Source organism: Lipotes vexillifer, unplaced genomic scaffold (genome assembly GCF_000442215.2).
Source record: "Lipotes vexillifer unplaced genomic scaffold, Lipotes_vexillifer_v1.1 scaffold815, whole genome shotgun sequence".
Taxonomy (NCBI): domain Eukaryota; kingdom Metazoa; phylum Chordata; class Mammalia; order Artiodactyla; family Lipotidae; genus Lipotes; species Lipotes vexillifer.
In genome coordinates, this window is record NW_006773723.1 from 401,739 (window position 1) to 423,716 (window position 21,978).

The 21,978-nt window shown below is 39.0% G+C and overlaps 1 protein-coding gene across 1 annotated transcript in view; it reads right to left on the bottom strand.

Moving 5' to 3' along the window:
- CYP7B1 (cytochrome P450 family 7 subfamily B member 1) overlaps positions 1-21,612 on the bottom strand; it is a 35,452-nt gene extending 13,840 nt beyond the window's left edge. The window contains exons 1-4 of the mRNA XM_007448497.1: positions 21,530-21,612; positions 14,105-14,241; positions 4,322-4,909; positions 3,650-3,856 (exon numbers count right to left, since the gene is read on the bottom strand). Of these exons, the coding sequence (XP_007448559.1) occupies positions 3,650-3,856; positions 4,322-4,909; positions 14,105-14,241; positions 21,530-21,612 (1,015 nt within the window). The remainder of the gene's footprint in view (positions 1-3,649; positions 3,857-4,321; positions 4,910-14,104; positions 14,242-21,529) is intronic.
- Positions 21,613-21,978: the final 366 nt, after the last annotated feature.

The following is a 21,978-nucleotide window of genomic DNA, read 5'->3' on the forward strand; positions in this document are numbered from 1 at the left end:
TTGAGGGGAAAAGCGTGAGTGTGGCCAGAAACCCCAAGTTAAAATCCTGCTTCTCTCCTTTACCTCCATGACCTTATTAGCCAAGTTATTTAGCACCCTGAGAATTTTCTCATCTGTAAAAATAATGACAAAATAATAGTTCCCCCAGTCCCCCAGTATCTTAAAGAAGATCATATGAAACAATAAAAGTCCATAAAATTGCTTTGAAATATTGAAGTCATGAATACATTTAACGTGGACTATGTGTTAAACATCACTTTGGTGATAACAATAGACAACATTTACTGAACCCATACTTTTTAAGTTATTTAAATACATTTTTCAGGTAAATCTTGAAGTAAGTAGTACTCAATGAGATGATTTGCTATCCATTTATCAAAACTTCAATTTTGAGAACTTTCTCTTCTCACATTATCTTTTTCTCTTATATTCTCTCTGAATCAACTTTTCTACTTTTCTTTTTCCTGTACTGGAAACCTGTAGTTCTAAGTCCTACCTCTACCCCAGGTTCTTCTTTCCAGGAAAACAAAAACATTCTTACTTTTCTTTTCGAGTTTCTCAAACTTTCATTCTATCAGCAACTTTTCCTATGGAAATTTAGGCCCCAAGTAACAGTTATCTGAACCCCACTGAATATACTATCTTATTCTAAATTTATATTTAATTGTAGAGACCTTTACTAAACACTGATATTCAATTTTAGTGAGGACCTGGTAAGCAGAATCTTTATAACAAGTTCCATATCTAAAACAATATAGGTGTGTTTTTCTTTATCTAAAAGAAAGGGGTAGAATGGTTGTAAAGAAAGATGCTCAAGAGCACTGGAAAAAAGCATAAATCCATCACAGCCTCTTGCAACGGATGATTGCTTTGAATTGCGTTAACACGCTAGATATTTAAAAGCCCACTTGATGCTACATGTTTTAAGTTTTGCTGATGTTGTGTGTATACTGATGTCAGAGTAAATCTGACACACGCGAGGCCTATAGGATCGGGCCACGAATGTCAATAATATGTGCACGATGATCACATCACTATAAGCCTATGCCCCCTCGGGCTCTGTCTTCAAGGATCACTCTAAACAAGAGAAATCCTTTTTGTTTAGGAATAACATACTGGTTTCTACAGCATTCTAACTTTCCTTTCCAACTTTGCTTTATTATCGATGCGTGATGACATGCAAAATCTCTGTAAAAAAAAGTCCTTTCCCTTTGTTTGCTCTACCAATATCAAAATTCTCCTTCCTGGTTTAAAAAAAAATGCAGCATTCCTTTCATCCTTGTGAAATTTTTTCTTAAAATAATAAAAATTCAAGATATCTTTCTTTAAAGAAATTGTACTTAGAATACATAGAACTCTTTCTTTAAGGAGATGAGATGCACATACACTCATCCCATGCAGTGCATTGTAAACATTTAATTCTGTAAATCTTGCCTTTCCTCATATAGTTCATACCCTTTTGATAGAGAGAAATACTCACGATAGAGCTATGACTAGATGCAGAGGTTATCTGTTGTGAGTCTGATTCATATAAAAATTTGCTTCAATCTGCATTGAAGATGCAATCTGATAGACATTGCTTCAAACTGTCTATCTGGAGAAAGAAAAAAAGTGGACCCTATTATCTAGAAGATTCAATTCTCATAATGAACAGCACTGGCCTCTGCTGGTACCCGAGGTTGTGATAAACGGGGTCTACCTTCTAGATGGCTGAAGATGCTTCCTATACTCAGGTGGATCTCCACACACTTGGGATTGGTGATGGTCATTTGTTGATGATAAGTGAGCTGTAAATGTCTGAGGGCTCCTGGATGAAAATCTCTACTCTAGTGATGGACTTAAATGGACCCGGATTACGGCTCTGGAACCTGCCATTTCTTCAGCTTGAATAAATTTGAACTTGTCTGCTTTAATACCACAATTTTAAAATGGTCTTTTCTTTCAATAGTGAGAAGTTAAGAGTAAAAAGAGAGTTGATGAATTTCAACTAAATTTTAAGAGTTTACAACTGTGTTCTGAATACAAACACATATTCCTTAAAGTTTATTTGCTTTACGTCCCTGTATACATTATCTGACTCATAAAATGCAATTGAAATTACTTGAATAAATGGGAAATGAAACCTTGATATTCACAGGAACCATAAATCTTCTGCCCAGAAAATACTGTGTGTCTACATGAAAGCAACTACCCAGAACTTTATGCAAAGTTTGTGCATTTGGTCCCCAGTCATTCTGAAAATAAAAATAAAATAATATTTGTATTTTAATAATACTGGGATTATTTTCCTTCTCCAAGCAAATACAAAATTACTTTGATAATGCACTTTGTTCTACAGCAGAAACTAACACAACACTGTAAAGCAATTATACTCCAATTAAAAAAATAAATAAAAGTACTTTGATAATGTATGCTAAAAACAGCATGACTGAACAAGCTAGCCAACTGTCACTACAAGGCAAGCTTCCTGCTACTGCCTCCGATGGGTCTTATCCTAACCAGTGGGAAAAATCTCCAGAACACTTGGGGCCATTCTTCTTAATGTCAGCTGGTGGTCAACATTGATCAAGACCTGTAGGGCCTTTGCTCCCAGAAGTTCCCATCAAAGAACATGGAACATATTTAAAAGGGAAAAAATTGAGGCCAACATGGGCTAAAATACTTGCCTACATTGTCAAACGAGGGAAGCAACAGAGATATATAAAGACTTGCTCCTACTTTTGTCCAAAGGGCCCTGGAATAGTGTATAGTAAAAGAAACCACAGGATGAAATGTCAATACAGACAAAGCAGAGAATAACTCGTTGGATTGGAATTTAACTTTGGGAATTAAAATTCATTCACATAATGAGAGTGGTCTTATCAAAACCGGAAAAGGTGAATCCACTGTTATCAAAAGCTCACTGTTACAGGCACACAGGCCTACACAGAAAAAGAAAAGTAACTTAGTCACTTCTGACCTCAAACGTATTTGAAATAGTGACCATGCATATCTCATGAACCAGTGACTATTTTATAAAATATTGACATTTCACATGAAGTAATTTGTAGCTGTGGCTTTTTCTCTTCCCTCCCTCACTCCCTCCCTCTCTTCCCTCCTTTTTTTTTTTTTCTTCCCCAAGTGTGTTTAAATCATGAACTTCCAGTGGAAATCACTCTTACTACATTTTTGCAAATCATACACTGCAAGCTGTATAATACATCTTAATCTCTGCCTGAAAATACAGACACCATTTGAGGGAAGAATAAGTGTGTTTTGCACAAAAGTTGTCTGTCTGAAATATTTTCCTTTTTAATCCCGAATACCTTTCTTGTGAAGATAGCCCAGCATCGTTTGGAAAGCATTAACACACCAACAGATGCTCAGAGTCTAGTGACTTAATAGGCATAAACTTTTTTTTTTCAAATAATTGCAAAGCTTTGGTTTAGCCTTTTGCATACCTTACATAGTTAATTACCTAGGCCTTAATGTTTACATGCAATGAGAGTATCTACAGCTATAAACTACATAATTTATAATTGATGTAAATGGGTGTTATTATGTCAATTAGGCAGCTGTGTCCTCCACCTCTTGGTAAACAGCTTTGAGTGATAAACTGACTTTGCAGAGAGGTACCTTCTTTTCTTCATAACAGATAAAAATAAATTACCAAGGTAGACCAGGCTGTCCAATTGTTCTCTGGTGAGGTGGATAGAAAATCCAGGCCCTTTCTTTTGACCTGTTGACTGCAGCAAATGGTCAATTTCGTCACGCAGCACTGCCATAGCTTCTGGGTGCCGTAGAAGGTAATACATCGTCCAGAACATAGTTGGAACAGTGTTTGACACAGAGGCCCAGAGCAAGCCTAAATGATGTGCTGGGAGAAAATAAGTGAAAAGGAAGATTAATAGCGTTTATTACACTGATTAGATTTGCAGTGTGCTAATTAAAAGATGTTAGGACACAGACCCAGCCAAGGATCAGTGCATGCTAATGAGGACCAATAGGCTTCTGAAGTCTAATTTTCTGCTTAATGAGAATAGTTTAAAATGTAATGTGTGTGTGGTGGGGGAGGGGAGGGGGGATGAGATAAGAAGAGTAAATGCAGCTTAGTTATACTCTTTCTCATTATCCCTGTTAAGTATCTTGCATTACCATCTCAGCAAAAAAAAAAAAAAAAAAAATCAATTATCACAAAGGGTTGTTTCAGAGTAAAACATTTTATCATTAGCCAATTAGAAAGAGCATAAAAATTCTCAAGGTCACCATTTTGTCTTTTTATTTCAAAGGTCTACTGTAAATTATTTTATTTTAGACAAGTCATCATTCAGAAGTTTCTTACCTCCTATTTCAGTGTCCTTGGGCGTATAGTATTTCTCCAGGATATCTTGCCTCATTTGAACAACTTCTGACCATCCTTGTAACTTGGCTAAGTTTTCTGTTGTCAATTGTTTTATAAGTTTCGTTCGAATAGACTTGATGTTTCCTAGAAGCTCAATGGGTATGCCTGATGCTAAATGTGTGAATTTGCCATCAAATTTAAAAAAATCATCTCTTAACTCAGTCATGAATGCTTTCCTATCGCCAGCGAGAACATTTCCATGTATGGCTGTAAATGTCACCTCAAATATTACTGAGCTGCAGAATGTCAACAAATATTCCGTGTCCCAACTTGTGGTTTTTAAGAGTTGTGGTTCAAAAACTTGTTTTAGAGTCTGCATTGTGTTTTCCATCAGTGTGTCCAAATGCTTCCCTCGTAAAAGTTGATAGCTAGTATGAATCTTGTCGTTCAGGTCATGATATGTCATCATCTTTTTGACAGAAAATACTCTCATTAAGAATTTACTAGTAAACATTTGAAAGCTTAATTTTTGATTTTTTACCACTGACTGGTACTGGAAAGGGTCCAGGATAAATGTTATGTAATTTCCTAAAAGAAATAAATGAGAATATCAATTCATGTGGTAGTAAAACAAAACAAGATATCTGAAATTTGAGAATACCTTAATCAAAATTAGAAAGACCTTAATAACTCACATCTCAAAAGATGCAAAGTACGATAAAAATCTATTTGATTCAAAATTCCACTACATATTTCTTTTTAAAATGGAAGATGGTGGGAAAACACTAGAAGCTTGAAGTTAAATATTCTGAAATTCTTAATGACTTTCAAAAAGATAGTTTATTCTTCAAATTTTTATTTTAACAAACTACCAAGATATTTAAGTTATCTTTTAAATAGTCTCAAAATTCATTACTTAAACACTTCTCATATTTTTCCCCAACAATACAATCAGAAAACAAACAAGCAACTCAAATTGGTAAGATGCTACTCCTTTACTGTTCACTTACACTGCATAAAGAGCTTTTTCATACTTGGTATTATTTTAGCTTTGATTGGATACAATAATTTCAACTCAAATAAATGAAGATGTGGTACGAAGCAGGTACTCACAAATGAATGTCTAATTCAACACTAACAACAAATCACAAATACCAAGGTTTTCATTTTATCGATGAGAAAATAGTAGCTCAGGAAGATTTAGTAACACGTCCAAACTCTCATATTGATTTGTGACGGAAAGAGGATTTCAAAACTAGAACCCATCCAATCACGCTTTCATCCATTCATTCATGCATTCATTCAACATTTATTGACATCCAGATACTTGGTTGGATCTCTTTCCTTTTGAGATAAAGATGTAAAGGAACCATTGTATTGTTATGGACAGTAATAGAGCAGAGGTGGGAACACAATGTAAGGGCAACAAGAAGTGAAATATGCTTCGGTCTGCCTGGAGTTATCAACAAGGGTTCTTTGAGGAGGTGACATTTGGCATTTTCATATATCAGTCCAAACTGAGGGTACTGGTTAAAAATACAGATTCCTTCCTGATTCTGATTCAGAAGGCTTGAAGGTGGGACCTACAAGTCCCTCAAGTGATTCTTTTAAGAAGGCACATTGAGGAACAGAGTCATACTGTGGTCTGTCTCTCCAAACTGGCACGGATCTTGGAGATTCCTAGTTGCAGCCTCTCCAGCATTTATCAGCTAAAGAAAGTCAGGAGAAGTTAAGAGCCAAGATCATGCCGCCATTTTTAGTGGCACAGCCTAGACTAGAAGACAGTCCCCACGCACTGTTCTTTTTCTTACACGATGCTGACTCCTTCTCACTGGAGGGCTGCTTTAAGACTCCTGCTAATTAGAGGTAATAGGTAGGCAGTATTCAATGCTAGCATTAATAAGTCTTCCCTTTCCAAGAACACACATGAAATTTAGATGATCCTACAACTTTAACGCTTATTTGTCTTCTAGAAAACAGTAAATAATTAGACATGAAAGTTTGTCGAATCATCTATACTTAGCTCTTCACCTCATCATTCCTGTGTGTGTGTGTGTGTGTGTGTGTGTGTGTGTGTGTGTGTGTGTGTATGTGAAGCTTTCTTAGATGAACAACTTCTCGCTTGTTATTTATGGTAACTCAAACAGCATCACAGAAATTAAATTCCATTTGGTACCAGATTTAGGATAAAGTTTTGAATAATTTTCAACCTAATCCTAGAAACAGGATAAATGTTTTTTTGTTTTACAATTTTAAAACAGAGTTTAAGTTTTTAGCATACATGAATAGATGTGCTATAATTCTTTTTCTAAAAATAAAGCGTATGACTTGAATTGTATTCACTCTATTTCCCCTTAATTTATTTAATAAGGTGGGCCAATCTAGGAACGAGGGTAAAGCTAGAAGAGACTACTCATTCTGGTCAGACCCTAAAGCTGTATCTACAAAGTAAACTGGATTTTCTTTTCCCCCCGGAGAAGAAAAAAAAAGGAATCAATTGGATTTGGGCATATTTTATGACACCTGCTTTACCATGGCAGCTTAATTAAATAAAATTGCCAGCATCTGCCTAACAAATAATTGAAAAAAGAGTGAATTCTCTTACTTTGCAAAAGATATAATTTTAGGCAAGGCTGTGCATTTTCACAGGTGGTGATTCATACTTTTCTCCTTTCACTAAACAAAAGGATTTTGCTTATAAATATCTTTACAAAGTTATTTTAAATTAGTCAGTAAAATTCAGAGAATGTATAAAAGGCTCAGTCTGTAAAACATAATTTTTAGAGAATATTTTGAATTTTTTTCTTACCAATTTTCTATATTCATCAAAATCTAAGTGGAAAGGCAAAACTGTATTCAGCCACGGCAGCAGAAGCCACTGGCTGTTGGCCTACTGAAGTAGAGGCTTCATGTACTTTACAGTTTTTATCTAGAATTCATCAAAACTACACATATATTCCCTCTCTCTCTCTTTCTCTGTCTCACCTTGGGTGTAAGGATATGGGAAGAAACTATGAGGTTAATTTCAAATAAAAACAGTAAAAGCGAAATGTAGAAAACTGTGTCTGGTTAGCAGCCAATTTTAATATTTTTTTAATAAACAGTGTGTTGCATACAGGTTCTTTTAAAAAATCATTACTGATGAGTTGTTTAAAGCAATTTGTAGATAAAATTCTCACTCTTTTCAAGACTCTTTACACTCCGGGATCTGTATTTTCTTTTTCTCATTCTTATTTTGATTTTCTTCAACATCAAGGCATTATGCTTTACCAACTCTCTTATCTGAATAAGATGTGGATTGCTGAGTAAGACCTTTTGATTTTCTGGATTTTACTTTTTGAGTGGGTTTGGAAGTACTAATAACACTGGAGATGCTAGCTGGCTTTCCAACTTTTAATCTTCAGTATAAACAATTTAAGCTAAGTTTTCCAAAATTAATATTAATTTAAACCATCTGTCCACCATCTGCTAACGTGAGATGCAAAACCAGAGTTTCTTTGTAATCTTTAATAAGACAGTTAGGAAAACACATATACATTCATAAAATGAATTTAAATTTCTTAACAAAGGAAATTTGAAAAGTTATTCTAAAGGCCATGGATTCTGGAGCAAAAATAACTTTTGTTCCAGTGTGGTTTTATGTAAATGAATGCCATGTGTCAACAGGCAAGTTGCCTAGTTCACAAAGATCACAAGATAGAAACAATATCCTTTGCTGTGTTTTCAGAAGGGAGAAGAAAGCTATCAGCAGCTGATGTGATACATTGATTTAAAGAATTTCAGAGTTTGCATTTGTCTAAAATATAAATGTCAAAATGAGGCTCACTTTTGCAAAAAAGTGTACGTATATATAAAACCATTCTTTTGAGCAGTAAATTTGAAATGGGGTCAAAATTTTTAATGTGTTCTTTACCAATAATTTCACTGTCTTCCCTTTTTTTAGGAGCTGGCTGGGCCTTAAGATATTAACCCCAGCATTCCTGAATAACCTGCATACGATCGTTTACTAACTCAACAGCCTTTTCACTTCCTTCAAAATTACTTCTTTTAGGAAGGTGAAGCTACATGATGCCAAGTATGTCACTAGATGTTAAAAAAATATATACATCATTCACTTTGATGTCTTATACACAAGAAGTTTGACATCTGGATCATTATAACCTGAATTTTGATGCTTTCCTTTCAGATATTTGGTGCTGTACAGAAACACATCCAAGAGAATTCAGAACAACTATTTGACTATTTGAAATAGAAATGCCCAGTCAAGAAATGAGATAAATTGGAATTTTAAAGAAATTTTCCATAACTATAACCTTTTTTTTTTTTTTTTTTTCCTTGCGTTATGCGGGCCTCTCACTGTTGTGGCCTCTCCCATTTGCGGAGCACAGGCTCCGGACGCGCAGGCTCAGCGGCCATGGCTCACGGGCCCAGCCGCTCCGCGGCATGTGGGATCTTCCCGAAACGGGGCACGAACCCGCGTCTCCTGCATCGGCAGGCGGACTCTCAAGCACTGCGCCACCAGGGAAGCCCAACTATAACCTTTTGATCTCCATGTTTAGCTGGCTCTTCAATAGACGTTTTTTAAATGTCAAGCTGAAAATATTCATTGGAAGAGTGAACTGTGAACAAACTTTTTATTTTATGAGGATGACCACGTTATCCTCCCCCTCTTATCAGGGAGATTTCGCTAGCTGTTGACAGTGATATACAGTGGTGCTTCGCTGGGGTGACATCTAGGGAAAACGATTCCGCTGCACCACCACACAAAACCAATTAGAGAACTATTTTCTGCGACAGGTCACGAATTTACGTGGTTTCTCATGAAAAGATGTACCTTTCAATTTCTTTATTAAGATGACATCCATGTCCCTTGAGACTTTTGGGGATGACAATCATTTGCTCATCACGCAAGAAACATACACGCACTGAACTCACATCAAGGGACAACGGTGGGAGACGCTGTTCCTCATTCACATTTTCCAAATGAGCTATTTTGCAAACTGATCATTAGAACCACATACATTATAAGGATTTTTGACAGGAATTTATTCAAACTCTAGGAAGAAGCTAAAGGGAAGTAGCAGTTAGTATTCAACTATGGCTGTGTCTACTGTTGGGTTTAAAAAGATAGCCGTGGCCAAATTACTTAGACATGAGAAATTCAGCAAGCTTCTCAGTATCTAAGATGAAGATAACAAGTGAAACTGGTTTTCTGTTTGTTTTCTTTTTTCTTAACATCTTTATTGGAGTATAATTGTTTACCATGGTGTGTTAGTTTCTGCTTTATAACAAAGTGCATCAGCTATACATATACATATATCCCCCTATCTCTTCCCTCTTGCGTCTCCCTCCCACCCTCCCTATCCCACCCCTCTAGGTGGTCACAAAGCACTGAGCTAATCTCCCTGTACTATGCGGCTGCTTCCCACTAGCTCTCTGTTTTACATTTGGTAGTATACATAAGTCCATGCCACTCTCTCACTTTGTCCCAGCTTATCCTTCCCCCTCCCCGTGTCCTCAAGTCCATTCTCTACGTCTGTGTCTTTACTCCTGTCCTGCCCCTAGGTTTTTCAGAACCTTTTTTTTTTTAGATTCCATACATATGTGTTAGCATATGGTATTTGTTTTTCTCTTTCTGACTTACTTCACTCTGTATGACAGACTCTAGGTCCATCCACCTTACTACAAATAACTCAATTTCGTTTCTTTTTATGGCTGAGTAATATTCCATTGTATATACGTGCCACATCTTCTTTATCAATTCATCTGTCAATGGACACTTAGGTTGCTTCCATGTCCTGACTACTGTAAATAGAGCTGCAATGAATATTGTGGTACATGACTCTTTTTGAATTACGGTTTTCTCAGGGTATATGCCCAGTTGTGGGATTGCTGGGTCATCCCATTCTTTAGATTCTTTTCCCACATAGCTTATAACAGAATAATTAGTAGAGTTCCCTGTACTATACAGTAGGTCCTTGTTGATTATCTATTTTATATATAGTAGTGTATATATGTTAATCCCAAACTCCTAATTTATTTCCCCCCAAGAGTGACTTTTTTAAGTGAAGAATACAGTTTTGTATTATGAAGCCAAAAGCTCACTTAGAATAGAAGCCCCAGCTATGGCCTTTATTTTTATTATAGAAAGTATTTCATCAGCTCTAAGGTATTGGGAATTTCCTCATCAAATATTTATTGTGAATCAGTCAGTGCTGAGCTCTGAACTAAATGTTGGCAGTAAAGAAGTTAGAAAATAATGAAGGGAAATAGACAAGTGAATTAGCAATACACTCACAATTTATTAAATGCCATGACAGAAGTGATACTAGGGGTAATTGGAACCTGGAGAAAAGGCATCAAACATACTATATGGGGAGGGAAATGGTCAGTGAAGGATTTTGGGAGGAAGTGATACGTGACGATGGCCTCAAAAGATGCATCCATGTCAGTCACCTTTCAAGGATGACTGAGAAATAGAAGAACAGCATTCTGGCAGAAAGAACCACAACAGAAAAAAGAGGCACAAAAGGACATGGTATATGAGGAGGAAATTCCAACAATTTGGTGTATTAATGGTGCATTATAGTAGCAAGAGGCGGGGCTGGAGAGGTAGGTGGAGCCTTGACCCTGGAGAGCCTCATGAGGATCACCATATACACTACAATGTCTCTGTTTCTAAGACGCATGATTTTTTTTCCATTTCAATTCTTCTGAAATCAGAGTGCACATAATTACTATTCCAAGAGACTTGCCAGTTGCCAGCCAAGGGAGTAAGATGCAATGAAACAAATACTACCTATTCATGTGAGAAACTGACCATGCTGACCATTTCATCCAGTTGGATCATTCTTTTTCCTTCCAATGACACAGAAATGGTAGCATAAAAGTGAAGTTGCTCTATGTACAAAAGGTTGCTTCAGATACTTGGCAACATAATTACAGTATGAAGAAATTATCTAAATTCTTTAGGAATAGAACATAAAATTCCAAGGACTGTTAGAGAAAGATAAAAGGGGTTGAGCAAAGAAAGAGGCACATGTAAATATGACCCAGATAAGGAATGCTCAGCATCGGTGGAAGACCCAGAGGTACAGTGTCAAGGCAGTGAAGGAACAGAGTGTTTTGAGAAGGAATGAGGGATCAGCTTTGTCCACCAGATAGAGAGGTCCAGGCAGGTGATGGCCCATTAACGACCTCAGCAAGGCAGAAAGCTGGTTACAGCTGGGAGGTCTCTGGGAGCTAAACAACCGGGGGCAGCAAAGGTAGGTAACTCTCTTTAAAAATCTAGATGCAAAAGAGAAAAAACAGAAGTGAAAAGTTAACTAGAAGGAAAATACAGGAAAGATTAAGCATGGTTAGAAGCTTAGGGTAAGGACCCAAGAGAAAATAATGAAGATACATATATGGGAGGGAGAAATAATGAAATGCCAGCCCAGAGGAGGCAGTAAGGGTCATGGGGACAGGTAAATGCATTGTCTTGAACATTCTCTGAAACTGGAGCAGAGGTGGTAAGGATAACTGTGAAACATTTGATGGATACGTGGGGATCTGAGTGAGAGCACACCTGATGTCTTCAATTTTCTTGGGAAAGAAAGCAAACTGTGTTACAGAGCCCAGTAAGAGGTGGAGAGCTAGAACACAGCTTTCCTGCCCTCCACCTGCACACCCAGCCAGAAGCCAGAGGGCAAAGGCATGTAGATGATCTACTGTGTAGAGATTAGCCTTCCGGGACAGGGCAGACACAAGTGGAGAAAAGGAATGCCTAGCCCAGGTGATAAGCTGACGTGGAAGGCTGTACGCAAACATGGCCACGATACATGGGCTCCTTTGCAATGTGACTCTGCATGGGCTCTTTCTACATGGGCTCCTTTGCAATGTGACTCTGCCATTCTGCCCAGGAAGAAGTGGAAATCTATTTTCCTAGCCTTGAACCTGGGTTGGCCTGTGACTTGCTTGTACTAAGAGAATGTGCTGGAAGTGAGGTTCTGTAACATATGAGCCAAGGCCTCAGGAGGCCTTACAGATTTTCCTTTCACCCTCTTGAAATACTAGCTGCCACATAAGGACATCTTCTTGAGGATGAAACATCATGTGGACAAGGAGATCCAGCCAGGCATGTGATGAGGCCACCTTGGGCCATTTAAGCCCCAGTCAGCCAGATGACTCAAGCCACACATGTGACCCAGGCCAGACCAGCTGTTGTTTTGAGGCATTACATTTGGGAGAGGTTTGTTAGGTGGCCAGAGATAGCTGCTACAGCTGGAGAGCATGGGCCTTCAAGGAGGATGAGCTGAGCACATTCCAGCTTCTCAGCACCCAGTGATGTTGGGTTACGTAGTGATCCTGCTGTGTGCTTTTTCCTTGTTTTATAAACATTTTATTGAAGTTAGAACCATAACAGATATATTTGTTTTCACCAGCAGGATTATTACTTTATTTACATCTGTGCTAATGAAAGCTGTGGAACATTCCTAGACCCACACTGCTCTCTGTGCACTGAACCATAACAAATACTTTTAAATTAAAAATATATTCTAGATCCATGGCTGTTAGGGGCTCAGGGGGAGAAGAGGAATGAATATGTGGAACACAGGGAATTTTTTAGACCAGTGAAACTATTCTGTGTGATACTGTACTGGAAGATACATGACATGTTGCATTGGTTAAAACCCAAGGACTGGACAACACAAACACTGGGCTCTAGTGTAAACCACAGACTTTTTTTTTTTTAATAAAGTTATTTATTTTATTTGTTTATTTTTGGCTGCGTTGGGTCTCTGTTGCTGCGAGCGGGCTTTTCTCTAGTTGTGGCGAGCGGGGGCTGCTCTGTTGCGGTGCACGGGCTTCTCACTGCAGTGGCTTCTCTTGTTGCAGAGCACAGGCTCTAGGCATGCGGGCTTCAGTAGTTGTGGCATGTGGGCTCAGTAGTTGTGGCTCTCGGGTTCTAGAGTGCAGGGTCAGTAGTTGTGGTGCACGGGCTTAGTTGCTCCGTGGCATGTGGGATCTTCCCGGACCAGGGCTCGAACCCGTGTCCCCTGCATTGGCAGGGGGATTCTTAACCACTGCCCCACCAGGAAGCCCCTAAACCACAGACTTTTTTTTTTTTTTTTTTTGCGGTACGTGGGCCTCTCACTGTTGTGGCCTCTCCTGTTGCGGAGCACAGGCTCTGGACGTGCAGGCTCAGCGGCCATGGCTCAAGGGCCCAGCCGCTCCGCGGCATGTGGGATCTTCCCAGACTAGGGCACGAACCCATGTCCCCTGCATAGGCAGGCGGACTCTCAACCACTGTGCCACCAGGGAAGCCAAAACCACAGACTTTTAATGTTGTATCTATACTGGCTCATCAGTTGCAACAAATGTGCCACACTAATAAAAGATGTTCATAACAGGGGGAATTATGATCAGGGGAAAGAGGAGATATATGGGAACTGTCTGTACTGTCTGATCAGTTTTCTGTAAACCTAAAACTGCTCTACAAAATCAAGTCCATTAATGTAATCTAGCTTTCCAAGAAACAATTCTTAAAGGCAAGCTAAACCAAACCAAACGACAGGTGATACCAGGAGAGTGGGGTTCCCTAGGAACCCTCAAGAGAATTCTATAATTTGTTTTTTTAATGTGAGGACTACTATACTCAAAAACATAGTTTTCTTTTATAGTAGCCTACAAATAAAACAATAATGTACAAATATTCCATATTTTGCCTAAAGAAAAATATAACATTAAAGAACAAGTGAGAAATTATGATACAAGTAAGGAACTTATTGAAGTGCCACTTACCCCCGAGGAAAAGAGTGAAAACATCACCATACTGCTTTTGAAGGGCAGTCATGAAACTTAGGGGATCTTTTTGTAATTTCAGGGCTTCTCCAAAGAAAGGAAGCCAGCCTTTTATCAATGGAGGTTCACCAGGTCTCCTATAGAAAAAAAAAAAAAGAGAGAAATGAAATCATTCTTATTTTAATACCTGTGGGTCATTAATCCAGTCTAGAAGTAGACTGGATGAATTGTAGTTTTTTTTCAGTTCTTTTATTCAATGATTCGTATATAACCATAGACATGTATTTATTGAGCCCCTCCGGTGTGTGTGGCTCTGGGGCAGACAGTTCAATTTACAATTTTTGGTGAGCAACTTTTGTGAGAAATTGTGTCTTGTGAGGCCCAAATGGTTGGCTGAAATGACAGACACATTCAGTAAACATTTTGTGTTTGAGCGCTCTTGCTGTGCTCTGGGGGTTAGATGTCAGGTAGTTTAGTTGCCAAAGTAAAGCTCTTTGCTGTAAGATTTCAACTAGACTGGAATTACATAATTAGAAGAGGGGAGATTATTAATCTTGAAAAATCTTTTATGCTGTTGAGAACAATAAGAACTTCAACATTATTTCCATGAAGGGTGTTTTGTTATATTCTTTTATGAAGATTTTTATTCAAACTACAAATAAATAGGAATATTTGTTAAATTTTACAAGATAACTCTTTTTAACATATGAAGTGTGTTCAGTGAAATACTGTGAATTAAAATCCAAGTTTCTTCTTTTTCGACCTATAATCCTAGCAAAACTGGACTTCAAAATTTCTTCTTTGGGACTTCCCCGGTGGCGCAGTGGTTAAGAATCCGCCTGCCAATGCAGGGCACACGGGTTCGAGCTCCGGTCCGGGAAGATCCCACATGCCGCAGAGCAGCTAAGCCTGTGTGCCACAACTACTGAGCCTGTGCTCTAGAGCCCGTGCTCCGCAACAAGAGAAGCCACCGCAATGAGAAGCCCGTGCACCGCAACCAAGAGTAGCCCCCGCTCGCCACAGCTAGAAAAAGCCTGAGTGCAGCAACAAAGACCCGACGCAGCCAAAAAATAAAATAAAATAAAATATTTCTTCCTAGTCATTTATTTGGTGAACTCAATCTGATTTAAAGTTTAAAAAAAGATCCAAAGCCATTTTATCCTAGAAGGGATTAAAACAAATATTCAAGAGAACTCTGATGATTCTCTATCCCATCTGTGAAGATGACTTATACTACACACAGTACAACCCATTTTGATTAATCACAAGATATTACAAGCTCAGATCTAATCAAAGATCAAGATTATGTTCATACTCAGCATGGAATTCTATGTAGCTAGATTAACCCTATCAGAAGCTTCTATTTTCCCACAACCCAACATGGTAGAATTAAAGTTAAAAGAAAAAAAAAAAAAGAAATATCAGATTTTTCAGGGGAAAAATAAACTGAAACAAAACAAATCCAAGGTGTGATAGAAATAAAGGAAATCAGTATCAAAACTCTGCTTCCTGTTTTTAGAGGACAGTTCATCTTTATACTAATTTACAAAATATATGCTGTTGTTTAAATACGTATACTTAGAATAGGAAGACAGGAAACATTGCATAGAAATGTGCATCTTATTCTTCACCCCACTCCCCATGATTTTCTTGAATGTAACTTGAGCAATGAAGACTTGCTTTTTTGAGAAATATAAAAGTGTACCAAGAAAACACTGTTAACAGTTAATTTTAGGTCCAAAGATTAATAAACGAGAAAAGACTGCACATATGACTGGAGAGTAGATCCCCAGCCACAGCATGTAGGCTCTTCACCAATGACTCTTCCAAATTCTGCAAGTGATCTAGTTCACAAAATTTCCTTTCAAGATATGAACTCTCTTCTGCGGCCTACTTTTACTCTGTTTTGTTTAATGTTACTTGAATGTTGCATTGTGACAAAGATTTTGAAAGGCTTTTTGTCATATCATTATTTAATGCAACTAATTTCATCCTCTGTGCTCTGTCATGTGGTCCAAAGTTGTATTCTTCACGGGGTTTCCGAGGGGGTAAAAGATGGAGCTCAGAAATCCAGGGGAATGTGAACTTAACATTCAAAGTGAGGGAAACACATTAGGAAACCATTTTATTGTTACAAAGATGAAAGGGTCATCATTCCTTTCAGCTGTGCTCATTCTGGCAGAAATAAGCCTCAAACTATTAAACACCAGGTCACAACTGTGCATATTTTCAGGGAAAAATATCCTACTAGTTCAACTTACGACCCATCGAAGACAGATAACAGAAATCTGTCTTCATCAGTGTATTTGTAAAAATTATTTAGGGAGGAAAGACATCACCATAATGATCCAGAAAGGCCTGCTGACACCTGGCACAGCACAAATAATGCTATTGGTCTCTCTCATGCTCTGTGACTTTGAAAATGAAATACTGACTGCTCACTGCTGAGTGAAGGGATAGGATGCTTAACACTTATTGGTGGTGCTCCAGTTCCAAAGCTTAAGAGGAGCAGGTCATGAAACAATGGGGGGTAAGCAAAAAACTCCCCCCCAGATCAATGGTCCATATCCTTCTTTTTCCTACTCAAACAATATACACTTCCTCAAATATCCTCTTTACTATTTAACAGACCACAAGGACCATATCCTGTAAATTATACAAATTAAAGCTTACAAAGGTTCTCAATGATTAAACCCATGTTCTATGCATAGACCACTGCATCACTGCTCACAAGGTCTTCCTTACAAGTTGCAGGACACATCTTAAAGTTTATGCAACGTGTCAAGTACGGTCCAAACTTGTCTGGAAGCAAGAAGTGGAAAAGAATCTAAATACATAAGATAGCTATAAAATATAAAAGACATTTTAGACATTTTCCTCTGCTGAAAAAGCACATAAAATTTAAGAGTGGACCAACACAGAATACTTGGTTTCTAATGACATATGAAGTTCGTCTTTATGCTACACCTTTCGTTAAATAAACAGGTAGAAGGTGTGACCTGTCACACATTGCTCCCCTAGACATTTAAAGCCCAACACTTTCCAAAGCAATCTATACTTGTCAAAGTAACTTCTTTTCCATTTTTCCCATGACCATTCTAGGCTAGGAATCCCAGTTATTGAAATAACCTCCTAAGCAAGTAGGGAGCAACCTTGATACATGCACAGCAAACCAGGAAAAATAAAATTACGTGTTGATTAAAAATTGATAAAGACTTAATATATTCGTATCAGGTCACCTAATATCTGCAATGTTACCTTAATAGTTTTTTATTTTTCCTAATTATTAAAGATTTTCTTTGTGTGGGTGGTTAAAATTTCAGAAACTACACAACTGAAGGGCATTGCAGTAACCGAAGATTACACTGACCTTTGGAACAAACTTTGCTGTTGAGCGAGGCACTTTTTTTTTTTTTTGTGGTACACGGGCCTCTCACTGTTGTGGCCTCTCCCGTTGCAGAGCACAGGCTCCGGACGCGCAGGCTCAGTGGCCATGGCTCACGGGCCCAGCCGCTCCGCGGCATGTGGGATCTTCCCGGACCGGGGCACGAACCCATGTCCCCTGCATCGGCAGGCAGACTCTCAACCACTGCGCCACCAGGGAAGCCCGAGCAAAGGCACTTTTGAAGCTACTCTGTTGTATGCTTCCTTGACTTACTCTGGAAGCTACTTGACTGGAAATGTCATTTGCCTTATAGTGTCTCTTAGAACTGTATTCTTGAAACATCCTCTATTCCTCCACTATGTTTTGGCTCCAATGGGGGCACCGGGATGCCTAAAAATGTTCCCACAACTCTGGAGAGTTAAGAATCAACATGCTCTTCAGGATACTGGTGAGAGGGAGCCTCACTGCAGGGCTATGGATGGAAGGTCCCCCTAAGGAGGAGTGTATGGAAGACGTGTCTGAGCCTTGGCGTCCTAGCAGCCTCAGCAAGCGCCCAGGTGCAGGCAAGGAAGCACAGAAACACATGCATTGCTCTCTCTGGAAACCAGGTGAGTGACAGCCAACTGGAGCACTTCAGTAAGGGATACAAAGGGGGAGGATCACTCTCCAAACCCTAGCCAGGAGGCACCCTCAGGAAGCGGACAGCATGAACATCTGTACAACAGGACTCACCAGATCAACAGAAAGGAAGGGGAAGAGAGACTCCCAAACCTCATTTAATCTTTGTATAAAAGAGACCAAGTTTTAAACAAGAAGTGACTGAGCAACTTCTCACTGCAAATATTCAGTGTTTTCTGCCATCAGAAGAAATAGGGGCTTGGAAATTTGAGTTCAGTTATAAATTTCAGTTCAGTTATAAAGAATTAAAGTTACATTTCTGCACATCTGACTTGTCCTGGGAAATTTTAAATCCCAATGCTAGCTATGTGTAGATAGATGCTCAGTTTCTTCCCCTGAATGAGAATAATAATATTCAATTTAGAGATTTACCAATCAGGCTGAGACAGAGTATTTGAAAGTAGCTGGTACACAGAGCCGGGTTAGTTTTCTTGTTATTTGTATATTGCAAGCAGTGCCTGCAAGTGGTTTTGCTCAGCCTGGACTCTTTGGTTTGTCAACCCTCCCTGCTTATCTATACCTTTCATGGAGCTGCTCAGGGTTGAAGCATGGACTTCCCTATCCTTCCAATCACTGGCTAAATGAGGTTGTTAAACACCCAGATATACAAAGACTCAATAACTTCAGGTGAACAGGCCCAAAGTCTCTGCAAAGAATGATCATTATTCAGAACAGCTTCACCAGGTGTGTGTCTACTTATGATGAGGTTCTCTGGACATGACCTGGTCCAAGAGCTAATGAAATGTCTCTGCATAAGATGCAAACAGGAATTTGGGGGGTGGGCATTAAGGAGAAAGAGAAAGCAAGCAAGTGGAAGGACAGGGAAAAACTAGTGAGGCCACATCATGCTAAGCTGGGACTCTGGGAAGGACCATGGCAGGATGCACGGCACGGCAGGGTAGGCTGCTTCCAGGAACAGGTGTGACCAATCTTCAACTCTAAGAAGTTGTTTTGCTGGCCTGGGAGCCGCATGGCCTTTTTCATCTGCAAACATTCATTATGAGTCTGTTGGACACACACCACATAAACTTGTGTCAATGGCAGCTGAAAAAGTTGAGGAGTTAGGGCAGCGTCAGGCTGAGGGACTCTACTGGGTAGGGGGAAAGGGTCAAGTGCATGTGCAGGAGGCAAACACAGTGGGAAGACTGTGAGCCAGAGAGCACCAGCTCCTCCTCCTGCTTTGCAAAGAACCCTTTGGGTATTAAAAGGAGAATGAAAACCCAAGCTGCAGGCTGGAAGAACAATCTTTGCAAAACACACTTCTAATAAAGGACCAGTATCCCACACGTACAAAGAACCCTGAAAACTCAACAATAAGAAAAAAAATTTAAAATGGGCAAAAGATTTGAACAGGCATCTTATCAAGGAAGATATACAGATGGAAAATAAGCATATGAAATGCTCCACATTGTATGTTATCAGGGAACGGCAAATTAAAACAACCATGAGATACCGCTACACTCATATTAGAATGGCTAAACTCAAAACATGGACAGGCCCAAATCCTGACAAGGATGTGGAGCCACAGGAACTCTCATTGTCGGTGGGAATGCAAAATGGTACAGCCACTTGGGAAGACAGTTTCTTGTAAAACTAAACATAATACCATACAACCCGGCAATTATGATCCTTGGTATTTACCCAAGCGAGTTGAAATTTTGTGTCTACACAAAAAACCTGCATGCAAATGTTTTCAGCAAATTTTTCATAACTGCCAAAACTTGAGAGCAATAAAGATGTCCTTTTTTTTTAATAATCCAATTTTTAAAAATTTATTTATTTATTTATTTATTTATTTATGGCTGTGCTGGGTCTTCGTTGCTGCGCGCGGGTTTTCTCTAGTTGTGGCGAGCGGGGGCTACTCTTCACCATGGTGCATGGGCTTCTCATTGCAGTGGCTTCTCTTGCTGCAGAGCATGGGCTCTAGGTGCCTGTGCTTCAGTAGTTGCGGCACACGGGCTCAGTAGTTGCGGCGCGTGGGCTCAGCAGTTGTGGTGTGCGGGCTTAGTTGCTCCTTAGCATGTGGAATCTTCCGGGACCAGGGATCGAACTGGAGTCCCCTGCAGTGGCAGGTGGATTCTTAACCACTGTGCCACCAGGGAAGTCCCAAGATATCTTTAAACTGGTGAATGGTTAAGCAAACTTCTATATAAGTCCACATAGTGGAATATTACTTAGCTATAAAATGAAAGAGCTATCGTGTCCTAACAAGACTTGGAGGAACCTTAACTACATATTGCTAAGTGAAAGGAGCCAATCTGAAAAGGCTACATACATTATGATTACAATCATATGAACTGGAAACAGTAAAACTATGGAGATTGTTCAAAGATCAGTAGTTGCAAGTTGTTCGGGAAGAAGGAAAGCAGAATGAACAGGTTGAACACAGGATCTTTAGGGCAGTAAAACTATTCTATATGTCACTGTAATGGTGGATACATGTCACCATACATTTGTCAAAACCCACATAATGTACAACACAAAAAGTGAACCCCAATGTAAACTTTACGACTCTAGTTAATAGTAATGAATCAATGTTGAGTCAATTGTAACAAATGTACATACCGATGCAAGATGTTAATAAGATGGAAAACTATGCTGTTGGGAGGGTCAGGAGGAGGTTTGGGGAACTCTGCAATTTCCTCTCATTTTTTCTGTAAACCTTAAACTGCTGTAAAAAAGAAAGCATATATATAATGAATTTTAAGCAGGAAACATATGTCAGTTTCCATTTTTTTAAAAAGTTAAAGAGAGTTTTACAAAAGACAGGCAATTCTAGATTTTAGGATTGGTCAGTATGTAAATTGGTACAATCTGCAACTTCTTTTTTTTTTTTTTTAAGAGTAAAGAGTTTTAGACACCAAAAAGTGAGAATATCTACTGTGGATTATCCTCAACCATGTTAGGTCCATTTCTTGCTATGACCTCATAAGGAGCCATTGTAATGGAATTCCAAGCACCTATTTAAGACCCTGCCTGGACTAAGTTTTTTTGTATCTTTTAGCTCAGGAAGCTGGTTTTCAGTGACCTGAGGGACTTTGACCAAAGTTAGTTTCTTCCTTGGCATTGCAGGGTTTTTGACTATTTTGTTTGCTATTATTTTTTTCACTTTTCCTTTACTCTTTTTGATTTTTTTCATGTTTTTAAATTTCTTTTTCTCATTTGTCTTTTTTCTTTATACTGTTTTTCCCATTTTTCTTTATTCATTTTTCTCACTTCAAAAAGTCTGTTTGTTAATATTTGTTGTTCGTTTATATTCATTTTTGTCTGGCCCTGTGCTTTGGTTCTATTATAAAGATCAGTTTTTCAGGTGGGCTTTGGAAGTGATTTTCTTTTGAGGTGATTTGGATCAAGTTTTTCACCAGCTTTTCTCAATTTTAAGCTGACCTTGGGGCACTTTGTCTATGCAGTAAAGGCAATCCGCTGCAAGGCCTCTTGCCTCCATGTCTGCCACAGAGAAGGATGAGACCCACGTGGGCAATGACCACCAACAAGGATACCTTCATCAAGGTGAGGTGGCCCCGGCACATCCTGACTGGGAAAGAGGTGGCCGTGAAGATCATTAACAAGAGGCAGCAGAACTCCTCGGGGCTCCAGAGACGATCCCACAAAGTCAAGATAATGAAGGCCTTGGGTCACCCCAACATGACGAAATTATATGAAGTGACGGAGACGGAGGAAACACTCTACCTTGACGTGGAGTATGCTGGTGAAGGTGAGACGTTCCATTACCTGGTGGTTCATGGCAGCATGAAAGAGAAAGAGGCCCCAGGCAAATTCTGGCAAAGAATGCCCACTGTACAGTATTGCA